Source organism: Salmo trutta, chromosome 33, assembly GCF_901001165.1.
Source record: "Salmo trutta chromosome 33, fSalTru1.1, whole genome shotgun sequence".
NCBI classification, from domain to species: domain Eukaryota; kingdom Metazoa; phylum Chordata; class Actinopteri; order Salmoniformes; family Salmonidae; genus Salmo; species Salmo trutta.
Window position 1 is genome coordinate 44,715,971 of NC_042989.1, and position 15,905 is coordinate 44,731,875.

At 43.5% G+C, this 15,905-nt stretch overlaps 1 protein-coding gene across 1 annotated transcript in view; it reads left to right on the forward strand.

Moving 5' to 3' along the window:
* The first annotated feature begins 5,225 nt into the window (after positions 1-5,225).
* The window catches only part of LOC115172182 (attractin-like), a 127,290-nt gene continuing 116,610 nt past the window's right edge, over positions 5,226-15,905 (forward strand). Inside the window, 1 exon segment of the mRNA XM_029729338.1 lies at positions 5,226-5,768. Within this exon segment, the coding sequence (XP_029585198.1) occupies positions 5,509-5,768 (260 nt within the window). The 5' untranslated portion in view covers positions 5,226-5,508.

A 15,905-nucleotide genomic window follows, 5' to 3' on the forward strand; every position in this document is an offset into this window, starting at 1 on the left:
AGAGAGCCCTATGGGTCCTGGTCAGAGAGCCCTACTAGAGCCCTATGGGTCCTGGTCAGAGAGCCCTATTAGAGCCCTATGGGTCCTGGTCAGAGCCCTATGGGTCCTGGTCAGAGCCCTATTAGAGCCCTATGGGTCCTGGTCAGAGCCCTATTAGAGCCCTATGGGTCCTGGTATAAACTTGTCTCCTGTATTGACTCGCTGTAGCTAAACGTGCGTTGACTCGCTGTGTGGTTTCTATTCTCTTCAGATAAACAACAGAGAACCCTGGTGGAGTTGCACTGAAACCAATGGACCCTCGTCAAACGTAGTGCACTAAAATGGGAATAGGGTGCCATTTTGACCACTAGCCTAAACATCTGGCTCCGTTTGTACTGAACTGTCTAATCTAACTGTTTGCCCTTCCACTGTCTTACAACATGTTGTTGATCATATGCCTGGTCCCGGGGTCTGCCGCTGGTTGCCTGGTCCCGGGGTCAGCCGCTGGTTGCCTGGTCCCGGGGTCTGCCGCTGGTTGCCTGGTCCCGCCCCTGGTTGCCTGGTCCCGGGGTCCCGCCCCTGGTTTCCTGGTCCCGGGGTCTGGTTGCCTGGTCCCGCCCCTGGTTGCCTGGTCCCGGGGTCTGCCCCTGGTTGCCTGGTCCCGCCCCTGGTTGCCTGGTCCTGGGTTTGTCAAGCTAACAATGTGTCGGAGTTGGCAGGACGGCCCACAAACTGTTTCTCAGGCCATGTCTCTGTTTAGTTGTTGCACATCGTTTCGTTGCTCAAGCCTTGTGCCATTCTCTTACCTAATACCAAAGTTGCAGGGCCTGGATTTACAAAACATTTCTTAAGATTTTCAAAATCCAGGCCCAAGTGTAATCAGTTGTACTCAATGCAAGGCTCACTGAGTCTCAACCTGCTTGAAAACAACAGTACAGGGGAAGTTGTGTTCTTCTATAGTAGATCCTTTATGGGTCAATTAGCAAGATGTTCAGTTTAGCAGCAGCTCTGACTTTCTGTGCCTCCCATGGCTGAGCCTCCCATGGCTGAGCCTCCCATGGCTGAGCCTCCCATGGCCGAACCTCCCATGGCTGAGTCTCCCATGGCTGAACCTCCCATGGCTGTACCTTTCAATGACTATATGACTGTGATGAGTTGGCTGTCTTTGAGCTGTAAGGTACTGGGGGTTGTATTAAAGATTAAATCAATATTACTGTTTCCTTTGTCTAGAATATCATGGAGATTATTTCACATTTGTTTACCCCAGTTTTTTGGGGTAAACACACCAAGCACACCAAGACAGTCGTGAAGAGGGCACGTCAAAAACTATTCCTCCATAGGAGACAAAAGATTTGGCATGGGTCCTCAGATCCTCAAAAGGTTCTACAGCTTCACCATCGAGAGCATCCTGACTGGTTGCATCACTGCCTGAAATGGCAGCTGCTCGGCCTCCGACCGCAAGGCACTACAATATTATAGTTATACAGCTGCACCACTGAGATCATTTTGACGGGCTGCATCACTGCTTGGTATGGTAAGTGCTCGGCCTCCAACCGCAAGGCGCTACAGAGGGTAGTGCGTACGGCCCAGTACATCACTGGGGTCAAGCTTCCAGCCATCGAGGACCTCTATACCAGGTGGTGTCAGAGGAAGGCTGAAAATTGTCCAAGACTCCAGCCACCCTAGTCATAGACTGTTCTCTCTGCTATAGCCTCCACATTAACTCTGTACCGGTACCCCCTGTATATAGCCTCCACATTGACTCTGTACCGGTACCCCCCTGTATATAGCCTCCACATTGACTCTGTACCGGTACCCCCTGTATATAGCCTCCACATTGACTCTGTACCGGTACACCCTGTATATAGTCTCCACATTGACTCTGTACCGGTACACCCTGTGTATATAGTCTCCACATTTACTCTGTACCGGTACCCCCTGTATATTATGGTGTTCATGTGAGCCGTGACCAGCCTTTCAAAGCACTTTATGGACGTGAGTGCTACGGGTCGGTAGTCATTTAGGCTGGTTACATTAGTGTTCTTAAGCACAGGGACTATGGTGGTCTGCTTGAAACATAGGTATTACAGATTCCGTCAGGGAGAGTTTGAAAATGTCATGGAAGACACTTGCCACTTGGTCAGTGCATGCTCGCAGTACACGTCCTGGTAATCCATCTGGGCCTGTTGCCTTGTGAATGTTGACCTGTTTAAAGGTCCTACTCACATCGGCTACAGAGAGCGTGATCACACAGTCGTCTGGAACAGCTGGTGTTTTCATGTATTGTTCTGTGTTGCTTGCCTCGAAGTGAGCATAGAAGGCATTTATCTCATCTAGTAGGCATAAGAGCAGCTCACGGCTGGGATTCCTTTTGTAATCCGTAATAGTTTGCAAGCCCTGCCACATCCGACAAGCGTCAGTCTGTGTAGTAGGATTCAATCTTAGTCCTATATTGATGCTTTACCTGTTTGATGGTTCGTCAGAGGGAGTAGCGGGATTTCTTACAAGCGTCTGGATTAGTGTCCCGCTCTTTGAAAGCAGCAGCTCTAGCCTTTAACTCAGTGCGGATGTTGCCTGTAATCCATGGCTTCTGGTTGAGATATGTACGTACCGTCACTGTGAGGACTACGTCGTCAATGCACTTATTAATGAAACAGGGGACTGAGGAATACTCCTCACTGCTGTAGGATGAATCCCGGAACATATTCCAGTCTGTGCTAGCAAAACAGTCCTGTAGCTTAGCATCTGCTTCATCTGACCACTTTTTTATTGACGGAGTCACTGGTGCTTCCTGCTTTAATTTTAGCTTGTAAGCAGGAATCAGGATAGAATTATGGTCAGACTTGCCAAATTAAGGGCGAGGGAGAGCTTTGTTTGTGTCTGTGTGTGGAGTAAAGGTGGTTGAGTTTTTTTAAATGTATTATTTTTTACCCTCTGGTTGCACATTTAACATGCTGATATAAATGAGGTAAAACTGATTTTAAGTTTCCCTGCATTAAAATCCCCGGCCACTAGGAGTGCTGCCTCTGGATTAGTATTTTCTTGTTTGCTTATGGCTTTATACAGTTGGTTGAGTGCATTCTTAGTGCCAGCATCAGTTTGTGGTGGTAAATAGACGGTTATGAATAATATAGATGAGAACTCTCTTGGTAGATAGTGTGGTCTACAGCTTATCATGCGATACTCTACCTCAGGCGAGCTATACCAAAAGACTTCTTTTAATATTAGACATCGCAAACCAGCTGTTGTTGACAAATGGACACTGACCGCCACCGCTTGTCTTACCGGAGGCAGCCAAATCTATATTATCCATGTCGTCGTTCAGCCACGACTCACTGAAACATAAGATATTACAGTTTAATGTCCCGTTCATAGCACAGTCTCGAACGGAGCTCATCCAGTTTATTCTCCAGTGACTGCACGTTTGCCAATAGAACGGACAGCCGGTGAAGGCGGATTATCATCTCGCTGACAAACTCTCACTGAACACCCGGATCTGCGCCCCCTGGTCCGGGAGGTGAAGGAAATCTTTCGCCTCCAATTCGTAAAAACTAAAAAGCTTCGTCCAGTTCGAGGTGAGTAATCGCTGTTCTGATATCCAGAAGCTCTTTTCAGTCATATGAGACGGTGGCAGAAACATTACGTACAAAATAAGTTACAAACAACGAGGGAAAAAAACAGCACAGTTGGTTAGGAGCTCGTAAAACAGCAGCCATCCTCATTCTGGTCACTAGTGAAACCAGGAGGAGAGGTCTCATTTAACACAGTAAAGTCATCATGCTTGAGCCATGTTTCAGTCAAGTGGCTATCTAGTCTAGCAGCATACTCATGCAGAAAGAGTAAGCCAACCAACTAAACTAAAGATCTTTACAACTTTTGATCAAACATTTTGTCAAAGAAAGAAAATCATAAGCTTCCCACATTGGGAGCATGGTCCAGCTAGTCAAAATGTTGCAAATGTTTGAATAGCTGGAGTTTAACCACAATATTTGTTGTATTATTTGTTCTGTCTTTTCAGGTGGATTAAACTGAAACTGCAACCATCTTTCTATGGCTTGTTTTAAAAATAATTATATTTTGGAGATTTTTTTTCGTATTCAAATAACCGAAAGTGTGAGGTTGCAATTTGAATAAAGAGAAAAAGGCCATTCTTGAACATGGAGTGAGATGACATTCTTACTAATTTGCTAGAGAACCAGTTCAGATTTAAGTATAACTTTTGTATGTCTGAAGCCTTTAGTGAGAGGTCTAATGCTTTAATATTGAATAATTTCAGCCCTCTGAATTCATACTCATTATATAAATAGGCCTGTTTAATTTTGTCTGGATTGCCATTCCAAATACAATTGAATATTGTTTGTGTATATACTTTTAAAAAACAGGTTGCTAGGTGTAGGCAAGACCATAAGCAAATAGGTAAACTGGGATATGACTAAAGACTTAATCAGGGTAAACTGGGATATGACTAAAGAGCCACAGACTTTACAAATGTAGAGAAGAGCCGTGTTCCACAGTATCAAAATATATTTTATATATTCAATTCTTCAAAGTAGCCACCTTTTGCCTTGACAGCTTTGCACACTCTTGGCATTCACTCAACCAGCTTCATGAGGGGGTCACCTTAAAATTATATTTTGATTTGTTTAAAACTTTTTTGGGTTACTACATGATATTATTTCATAGCTTTGATGTCTTCAGTATTATTCTACAATGTAGAAAATAGTAAAAATAAAGAAAAACCCTTTAATGAGTAGGTGTGTCCAAACTGGTACTGTGTGTTTTATGAATGAATGCGCTTCGTCCGATGAAGTGCGTTGGAATATGATTACCTTTTACACATCTACATTTTACACATCTACATTTGGTGTGTTGGGTAGGGGTGTGTTTGTTGTGGTGTGTATGTTGGGTAGGGGTGTGTGATGTGTTTGTTGTGGTGTGTGTATTGTGTGTGTGTGTGGTGGGTAGGGGTGTGTGTCTTGGGTAGGGGGTGGTGGGTAAGGGTGTGTGATGTTTGTTGTGTGTGTGTGGTGGGTAGGGGTGTGTGTGTGTGTGTGTGTGTGTGTGTGTGTGTGTGTGTGTGTTGAGTAGGGGTGTGTGTGTGTGTGGTGGGTAGGGGTGTGTGTGTGTGGTGGGTAGGGGTGTGTGTGTGTGTGTGTGTGTGTGTGTTGAGTAGGGGTGTGTGTGTGTGTGGTGGGTAGGGGTGTGTGCACTGTGTTAGATACTGTTTCAGACTGAGCTGTCCTCCAGGCAGAATTCTCATACTGAGGCCAGACCTCCTTGAAGACCAGATGGAGCCTTCATGGATAAACCCATAATAAAATTGATGTCCTCGTGACATCTGCAATCCGTACGTCACTTCCCCGGAAAAATGTAATGCAGGAATGAGATTAAAATCAGCAACAAGGAGATAGGAAGGAGTCGTTCTCAAATCTCCACGGAGCTTGAAAACCAGACCGGTCGCATTCAAATCCGACCAGAAGTGGACTAGTGGTCCGGACCTGTTTCGAGCAGTAGCCATCTTTTTGGAGAATGGACGGAGCGATACGGCGTCCGGCCTGCATCCTGAGCCTGACTAGCGGGCTGGTGGAGGTCGGTGGCCGGGCCTCGATGCTCCAAACACTGCTCATTTTCTCCGCTTTCGGGCTGCTCTTTGGACTGCCGACTATCACCGAGGCGAAAGAATGCGACAAACCGTGTATGAACGGGCAATGCAACACGTCTACGGGCCACTGTGTGTGCAGCCCCGGCTGGGTCGGGGACCAATGCCAACACTGCGGAGGAAGGTTCAGGTGAGAGTCGCTGTCTACGACTTCCATTACATATCAGTCATTGGACGAAGTCCTCTTCTGTATTGGGGGAGTTTTGTTAAGAGTCCCGACGCTCTGGTCTCAGCATTAATATGGAGCGAGTTCACTGCCAAAATCAATTCTAGTTCATTTCCTTCATTTTGAATTTCTATTAGCTAGGACTTTGAATTTAATATTTTAGAATTTCTAATGTACAAATGTAATCATTGAATTCATAAATTGAACTTGTTTCATGCTTTGACACTCAATTGAGTGAATATTATATTCAGTTTAAATATATATTTTAATTGAATATTAAAATGAAATGTATATATTAAGTTTCACTATGGTAGATGGTCTGAAATCAAGTTTACAAACTATAATTCAAAGTTTCATACAGTGCCTTGAGAAAGTATTCATACCCCTTGACTTATTCCACATTTTGTGTTACAGCTTGAATTCTAAATGGATTAAATATTATTTATATCACTCATCTACATATAATGAGAAAGTACATTTTTTTAGTTGTTGAAAACTTTGCTAATTTATGGAAAATGAAAGACATCTCATTTACATGATGTATTGCGTGATTTATTGTCTCTACCTTCTTTCCCTTTGTGCTGTTGTCTGGGCCCAATAATGTTTGTACCCTGTTTTGTGCTGCTGCCATGTTGTGTTGCTACCATGCTGTGTTGTCATGTGTTGCTGCCATGTTGTGGTGCTACCATGTTGTGTTGTCATGTGTTGCTGCCATGCTGTGTTGCTGCCATGCTGTGTTGCTGCCATGCTGTGTTGCTGCCATGCTGTGTTGCTGCCATGCTGTTGTCATGTTGTGTTGCTACCATGCTGTGTTGTCATGTGTTGCTGCCATGCTATGTTGTTGTCTTAGGTCTCTCTTTATGTAGTTTTGCCTTTCTTGTCATGATGTGTGTTTTGCCCTATATTTGTATTTTTATTTTTAATTTCAGCCCCCATCCACACAGGAGGCCTTTTGGTAGTTCGTCATTGTAAATAAGAATTGTTCTTACCTGACTTGCCTAGTTACAATTTATTTATTTAAGTATTCACACCTCTGAATCAATAGTTTTTAGAAGCACCTTGGGCAGCGATTACAGCTGTGAGTCTTTCTAGGTACGTTTCTAAGACCTGGATTGTGCAACATTTGCCAATTTTTATTATTTTCAAAATTCTTCAAATTGGTTGTTGATCATTGCTAGACAACCATGTTCAGTTCCTCCATAGATTTTCAAGTAAATATTTTAGATTTTATTTTTTCTACGGAGCTGTGAGGGGATCGGCACCTCCGTACCTTCAGGCTCTGATCAGTCCCTACACCCAAACAAGGGCACTGCGTTCATCCCCCTCTGGCCTGCTGGCCCCCCTACCTCTGAGGAAGCACAGTTCCCGCTCAGCCCAGTCAAAACTGTTCGCTGCTCTGGCACCCCAATGGTGGAACAAGCTCCCTCACGACGCCATGACAGCGGAGTCAATCACCACCTTCCGGAGACACCTGAAACCCCACCTCTTTAAGGAATACCTGGGATAGGATAAAGTAATCCTTCTAACCCCCCCCTCCCCCCAAAAAAAGAAAATACATTTACATTTTAGTCATTTAGCAGACGCTCTTATCCAGAGCGACTTACATTTCATTTCATACATTTTTTTTAATATTTTTTTTCCCCGTACTGGCCCCCCGTGGGAATCGAACCCACAACCCTGGCGTTGCAAACACCATGCGTTGCAAACACCATGCTCTACCAACTGAGGTACAGGGAAGGCCTGTAAAAATATATAGATGTACTATTGTAAAGTGGTTGTTCCACTGGATATCATAAGGTGAATGCACCAATTTGTAAGTCGCTCTGGATAAGAGCGTCTGCTAAATGACGTAAATGTATATTTTTATTGGACACATGAAGAATTCCAAATTGAACAGATACATCCTTTTATCCCCCTATACTTATTGAAACACCCTTTAACAACAAAAGCAGCATACATTTACAATTTTTGTAACAAATGTGTACAATTGGAGATAATATATACACAAGTACAAATACACAAAAATAAATAAAAAATATCTCAACATACTATCTCTACCCTCTTGTATCCCGTTGGCCAACATTCTTACTCCTGATCAATAGAGGGCAACTATTCAAAACAGGAAATTAAAGGCTGCCATCTCAAGTAAAAGTCACCAGTAGAGCCTCTCAAAGTGTATTTCATTTTTTCTAAGTGTAGAAAAGACAGATCTTTCAACCAGGATGATACAGTGGGAGGTTTGAAGGATTTCCAGTTTAGGAAGATCTGCTGGAGGCCTGTAAGGGAAGCAAACGTTACGACTGCTTTACTTTTAGTGAGACGAGGCAACAAAGATGGACCTCCAAATATGGCTATTGGAGGACAAGGCTGCAGGCCAGGATCTAGAATGTTAGAGTGCGTATTAAAAAAGGATGTCCAATACTCAGACAGCTTTGAACACTAATAAAACATGGCTGTGGTCTGCAGGAGTGAATGAACATCCATCACGTGTCATTTGTGTCTGGGAGGAATTTACATCTTTCTTTGGTGTAGTGAATTCTGTGCAAGACTTTGAACTGAATTAAACCTAACCGAGCACATGATGTGGAGTTAACCCTAAGAAGAGCCTCGTCCAGCCAGTCGTCTGTAAAGCCTCGTCCCGCCGGTCGTCTGTAAAGCCTCGTCCAGCCAGTCTGTAAAGCCTCATCCAGCAGGTCGTCTGTAAAGCCTCCTCCAGCCAGTCGTCTGTAAAGCCTCGTCCCGCCAGTCGTCTGTAAAGCCTCGTCCCGCCAGTCATCTGTAAAGCCTCCTCCCGCCAGTCATCTGTAAAGCCTCGTCCCGCCTCGTCCCGCCGGTCGTCTGTAAAGCCTCGTCCCGCCGGTCGTCTGTAAAGCCTCGTCCCGCCAGTCATCTGTAAAGCCTCGTCCCGCCTCGTCCCGCCGGTCGTCTGTAAAGCCTCGTCCAGCCAGTCTGTAAAGCCTCATCCAGCAGGTCGTCTGTAAAGCCTCCTCCAGCCAGTCGTCTGTAAAGCCTCGTCCCGCCAGTCGTCTGTAAAGCCTCGTCCCGCCAGTCATCTGTAAAGCCTCGTCCCGCCAGTCGTCTGTAAAGCCTCGTCCCGCCAGTCGTCTGTAAAGCCTCCTCCAGCCAGTCGTCTGTAAAGCCTTCTCCAGCCAGTCGTCTGTAAAGTCTCGTCCAGCTAGTCGTCTGTAAAGCCTCCTCCAGCCAGTCGTCTGTAAAGCCTCCTCCAGCCAGTCTGTAAAGCCTCGTCCAGCCAGTCGTCTGTAAAGCCTCGTCCCGCCAGTCGTCTGTAAAGTCAAGTTCAGGTTCACTACCCCAGTCTGTCTTGATTTTGTTTATTGGAGAGGGTTCAGAGGACAGCATAATGTCATATAATCTAGAAATCAGACCTTGCTGACTCCACGGGAGGGACAAAATCTCCTCTAGCATCGTTTTGGGAGGCAGTTAATGAGAGTGAACAAAGTTACGGGCTTGAAAATAGCGGAAAAGATTATAATGAGCCAGATTAGATTTAGCAACGAGATCATTAAAGCCGACAAACTTCTCATCTAAAAATACATCTTTGAAACAAACCAAACCTCTCTCACGCCACAAAACAAAAGCCTGGTGGAGTTTGGAGGGTAAAAATAGGTGGTTGATACAGATGGGGCTTAGAAGAGAAGAGACAGAAAGTCTAAAATGTTGACCAAATTATCTCCAGATCTTAAAAGTAGAGCGCACAATGGGGTTTCCAGGATACTTTGAAAGACACAAGGACAGTGGGGCACAGGCAAGAGCAGAAAGGGAGGATGATTGGCCGGAGTGCACATCGTATAAGCACCAGGTGGTCCCTGGAGCATTACACCAGACCATAATCTTTTGAATATTGGCTGCCCAATAGTAAAGCAGTACATTTGGAAGTGCCAATCCTCCATCTTGTCTCCTTCTTTGAAGTATTGCTCTACGTATCCTAGGTGATTTGCCTGCCCAGATAAAATGACTGATGAGCCTATCAAACTTGGTAAAAAAAAAAGATTTCGGCAGAAAGATTGGAAGATGTTGAAAAAGGTATAGAAACCTAGGTAAAATGTTCATTTTAACAGATTGGATTCTGCCAGCTAATGAGAGAGGCAGACTATCCCAGCATTGTAATTCTACTTTAACTCGTATGACTAGGCTTGCAAAGTTCGTTTTATGGAGGGTAGCCAGAGAGTGTGTTATATTCACACCTAAATCATAGTAGACCATACAGTGACACTTCTTCACCAGCTCGGTGGATTACAGTAAAGGATGGAGATCATTTTAAGGCCAAGGAGAGCAGTTCTATCGCACTAGAAAAAAGGAGCGGGGACATAGGGCACCCTTGACGGGTCCCTCTGGAGAGGGGGAAGTATTTTGAATGTTGAGAGTTGGACGCTAGCCGTAGGAGCAGAATAGAGCAGACGTATCCATGATATGAAATTGGACCCAAAACCAAGTCTTATAATAAACAATCCCACTCCACCCAGGCGAAAGCCTTCTCTGCATCAAGAGAAACAACAATTTCGGGGTCTGGAGAGAGTATAATGTTCAAAAGCCGGCGTACATTGGAAAACATTTGTCACCCTTTGATAAAACCCGTTTGACCATCAGATATGACATCCTGAAGGTTCCAACCGGCATGCTAGAACCTTAGCTAATAGTTTAACATCGGCATTCAAAAGGGAAATGGGCCGATATCCCCTACATTCCGACGGATCTTAAGTATAAGTGAGATGGAGGCTTGAGTTAGCGTCGGGGGAGAGCCATGTGATAAGTCGGTGAACATATCCAATAATGTAATGGGGCGAGTTAATCTGAGAATTTGTTTATACAAATTGACTGTGAAGACATCAGGGCCTGGGGCCTTGTCATCAGGGCCCGGGGCCTTGCCATCAGGGCCTGGGGCCTTGCCACTTTGCATTAACTTTAGACCCTTTGTTATCTCATCTTGATGCAGAGGGTTGTCCAGAACTTTACTCATGTCCATATCAATGGATGGGATATCCACGTTATCTAAAAAGTTGTCCATAGCCGTATTATCTGATGGGGGTTCAGCTTTGTAGAGGTTAGTTGAATTAATATTAGAGGGATCACTTGTAAGATTACGGGAAAAGTCTGAGAGATGAGATGAGATGCTGACTGGCATTTAAGTTGTTGTGCCAATAGGCGGCTGGTCTTGTCACCATATTCGTAGTATGTCCCCCTTGTTCATTGCAACAGAAACTCTGCTTTATCAGTGGAAAGCAGATTAAATTGAGTTTGAAGTTTCAGCCTCTCTGCGTATAATTCATGGGATGGTGAAGTTGAATATTGGCGGTCTATTTCCAGGATTGAGTCCACCAGTTCCTAACGTCTCAGTTTTCTTTGACATAATGTAAGAAATGATCTTTCCCCGTCATACAGCTTTGAAAGTCTCCCAAAGAAGGGCGGGGGAGGTGTCATAATTTTTATTCATTTGAATGAATTCATCTATGTTGGTCGAAATAAAGGCACAGAATTCTTTGTTCGACAACAGGACGATGGATTGGTATGTTACAGGAGGGCGGGCACGTGTTTGAGGCAGAATGGCCTTGTTTTCCATGAAAACATACATGAAATGAGTTGCAAAATGAACAGGAAATATAGTCAAGATGTTCACAAGGTTATAAATAATGATTTTTAATTGAAATAATAATTGTCCTTCAACTTTGCTTTCATCAAAGAATCCTCCATTTGCAGAAATTACAGCCTTGTGGCCCTTTGGCATTCTAGTTGTCAATTTGTTGAGGGAATCTGAAGAGATTTCACCCCATGCTTCCTGAAGCACCTCCCACAAGTTGGATTGGCTTGATGGGCACTTCTTTACGTACAATACAGTCAAGCTGCTCCCACAACAGTTCAATATTTAATTTTTAAAAATGTAACTAGGCAAGTCAGTAAAGAACAAATTCTTATTTATAACGACCACCTAGTTAGAGTGCGTTAACTACCTTGTTCAGGGGCAGAACGACAGATTTTTACCTTGTCAGCTCGGGGATTCGATCCACCAACCTTTTGGTTACTAGTCTAACGCTCTAACCACTAGGCTACTTGCCTCCCCAATAGTGTTGAGATCCGGTGACTGTGCTGGCCACTCCATTATAGACAATACCAGCTGACTGCTTCTTCCCTAAATAGTTATTGCATAGTTTGGAGCTGTACTTTGGGTCATTGTCCTGTTGTAGGAGGAAATTGGCTTTCTTCAAGATCCCTTTTACCCTGTACAAATCTCCCACCTTACCACCACCAAAGCACCCCCAGACCATCACATTGCCTCCACCATGCTTGACAGATGGTGTCAAGCACTCCTCCAGCATCTTTTCATTTTTTCACCGTCTCACAAGTGCTCTTCTTTGTGATCCGAACACCACAAACTTAGATTTGTCTGTCCATAACTTTTTTCCAATCTTCCTTTGTCCAGTGCCTGTGTTCTTTTGCCCATCTCAATATTTTCTTTTTATTGGCCAGTCTGAGATATGGCTTTTTCTTTGCAACTCTGCCTAGAAGGCCAGCATCCCGGAGTCGCCTCTTCACTGTTGACGTTGAGACTGGTGTTTTGCAGGTACTATTTAATGAAGCTGCCAGTTGAGGACTTGTGAGGCGTCTGTTTCTCAAACTAGACACAGTAATGCACTTGTCCTCTTGCTCAGTTGTGCACCGGGGCCTCCCACTCCTCTTTCTATTCTGGTTAGAGACAGTTTGCGCTGTTCTGTGAAGGGAGTTGTACACAGCGCTGTACGAGATTTCTCGCATGGAATAACCTTCATTTCTCAGAACAAGAATAGACTGATGCGTTTCAGAAGAAAGTTATTTGTTTCTGGCCATTTTGACCCTGTCATCGAATCCACAAATGCTGATGCTCCAGATACTCAACTAGTCTAAAGAAGGCCAGTTTTATTGCTTCTTTAATCAGAACAACAGTTTTCAGATGTGCTAACATAATTGCAAAAGGGTTTTCTAATGATCAATTAGCCTTTTAAAATGATAAACTTGGATTAGCTAACACAACGTGCCATTGGAACACTGGAGTGATGGTTGCTGATAAAGGGCCTCTGTACGCCTATGTAGATATTCCATAAAAAATCTATAGTTTCCAGCTACAATAGTCATTTACAACATTAACAATGTCTACACTGTATTTCTGATCAGTTTGATGTTATTTAAAGGGACAATTTTTAAGGACATTTCTCAGTGACCCCAAACTTTTGAACGGTAGTGTAAATATTAGGATGGAGGCTCCATAGCTGTATGGATCTGTAACTGCTACAGTGTAGTTTAGTAGGATGGAGGCTCCATAGCTGTATGGATCTGTAACTACTACAGTGTAGTTTAGTAGGATGGAGGCTCCATAGCTGTATGGATCTGTAACTACTACAGTGTAGTTTAGTAGGATGGAGGCTCCATAGCTGTATGGATCTGTAACTACTACAGTGTAGTTTAGTAGGATGGAGGCTCCATAGCTGTATGGATCTGTAACTACTACAGTGTAGTTTAGTAGGATGGAGGCTCCATAGCTGTATGGATCTGTAACTACTACAGTGTAGTTTAGTAGGATGGAGGCTCCATAGCTGTATGGATCTGTAAGTTGAGAGCCGTCTCCACTGTTCTTTCTGTTTTCTGGAAGGCAGAATGCCTCCTAGTTGAGAGCCGTCTCCATAAACAGAATACATTTTTTGGAATATTTGTATTCTTCTTTTTAGTCAGTCAATTAGGTTAATATTGTGGAGTAACTATCTTCAGTTTTCTCCTATCACTGCCATTAAACTCTGTAACTGTTTCACCATTGGCCTCATGATGAAATCCCAGAAGGGTTTCTTTCCTCTCCGGTAACTGAGTTAGGAAGGATGCCTGTTTCTTTAATGACTGGGTGTATTGATGCACCAAAATGTAATTAATAACTTCACCATGCTCAAAAGGATATTCAATGTCTGCTTTTTATTTGTAAGGCATTGGAAAACCTCCCTGCTGGACTGAGGGACATTACAGATAATTGTATGTGTGGGGTACAGAGATGAGGTAGTCGTTCAAAATCATGTTAAACAAACTGTGAGCTTTCTAATGTCAAAATAAGTTTGTTTCTCACCAAATATGGAATTTTAAGCAACTACCTTCATTTACTACTCCTCTTATGACTGGTATTGCGAACAAATGTCTATCCAGCACCTCCAAATGTTATTTGGCACATGCTTGGTAAAAACAGGTGTAGACTAACAGTGAAATGTTGACTTACCGGCCTTTCCCAACAACGCAGAGAGAGAGAGAGAAATTATAGCACGAGGAATTATACACAATGAGTAGTTTAAAGATAACTTGTAACGATAACAATCACTCATTACTAACACGAACAGGTCAGAAGTCTACAACAGTTCAATAGATTGGAGGTTCCTTTTTTGGAAGAACATCCCAACAATAACAGGAGTAAATAAAGGCAGTTGCTCAGCTAGAACTGGTTGAAGAACAGCTCAGCATAAATCCCTCTCTGTCCCTGTATATCCCTGTTCATTGATCAGCCATCTGGCTTGTGACTGGAGAGGACAGTCACACTAAAACATTATGGCAGTTTGTGTGAGCTGTCATTAGATGACAACATCTACATTTAACTCTTCAACCATCCTCTGTCTATAGTAAGGTTGCAAAGGGTCGGAAACTTTCCGGTAAATTTAGGGAATTTTGCTTAAATTCAGCTAAGAGTTAGCTTATAACAGTGAACCTTTTTGTGGGATACACAAGGCAATTCTAGGTCTTGTGGCATATTTTGGTTAAACTATCCCCAATTCAATGGAACTGCAACTCTCTTCTTCCATCACATGTACAGCTGATTCTCAAGATCTTGCACACTAATGAGATGCTGTAGAGCCCACACTACTACACTGTCTGAGCCAAGGACTACATGCTTTCTGGTAAGTTTTCATTACAATACTGGGTGGGGTGAATATATTTTATTTGACATTCTTTTTTGTTAAATAATAGCCTACAGCAAAGTGTGTTTAAATCCTTCCTAACTTGTTAACAATTTCTGCTAGTTAGTTTTTGCTACCATGTGGGTTTTAGCTTGCTTGAGCCTGCTAACTGAGGAGTGTTAATTCACCTGTTTCCATCTGTTTCATTTTAAAACATTTATCTTACAAAATAGTTGTTTAATCTAACTGCTCTAACTATTTATCTGTACATGGAATTGTATTTTTTTTATACATTTTTTACTCATCTTTTTCTAATCTTTACAGGAAAATGCCACGGGCACTATCTGATGGGTGGAGACATTTCACTGCAGCTAATGTAGAAGGAAAAGCTGTGTACATTTGCAAAAACTGTGCCAAATCATATGTGAAGAATGCAACAAAGATGCAGAATCATCTGGCCAAGTGCATAAAGTTCCCTCAGCGCACACAACAAGCAACCTCTGACAAAAGTCCCTCTACTTCTATTGGAGGTGAAATGATGAATCAGACACCTTATCGATAGCAACAGCTCATGGTCCTCCTGGAATCAGAAGTGTTTTTTTACTCAATGGAGGAACATAGTCAGAGAAATGCTGATGAATGTCTTGCTCGAGCTGTGCATGCAACTGGTTCACCTCTGATGCTCACAGGCAATGTGTATTAGAAGAGATTTCTGAATGTTCTTGGCACAGCATACACCCCTCCAACCAGACATGCTTTATCTAATCATTTTGCTGGATGCAGAGTTCAACAGAGTTCAAGTGGTCAAGAAAATCATAGAGAAAGCAGACTGTATGGCAATCATCTCTGATGGGTGGTCGAATGTTCCTGGGCAAGGAATAATTAACTACATCATCTCCACCCCTCAGCCAGTATTCTACAAGAGCACAGACACAAGGGACAACAGACACACCGGTCTCTACATTGCAGATGAGCTGAAGGCAGTCATCAATGACCTTGGACCACAGAAGGTATTTGCACTGGTGACAGACAATGCTGTGAACATGAAGGCTGCTTGGTCTAAAGTGGAGGAGTCCTACCTTCACATCACACCCATTGGCTGTGCTGCTCATGCATCGAATCTGTTCCTCAAGGACATCATGGCACTGAAAACAATGGATACACTCTACAAGAGAGCCAAGGAAAT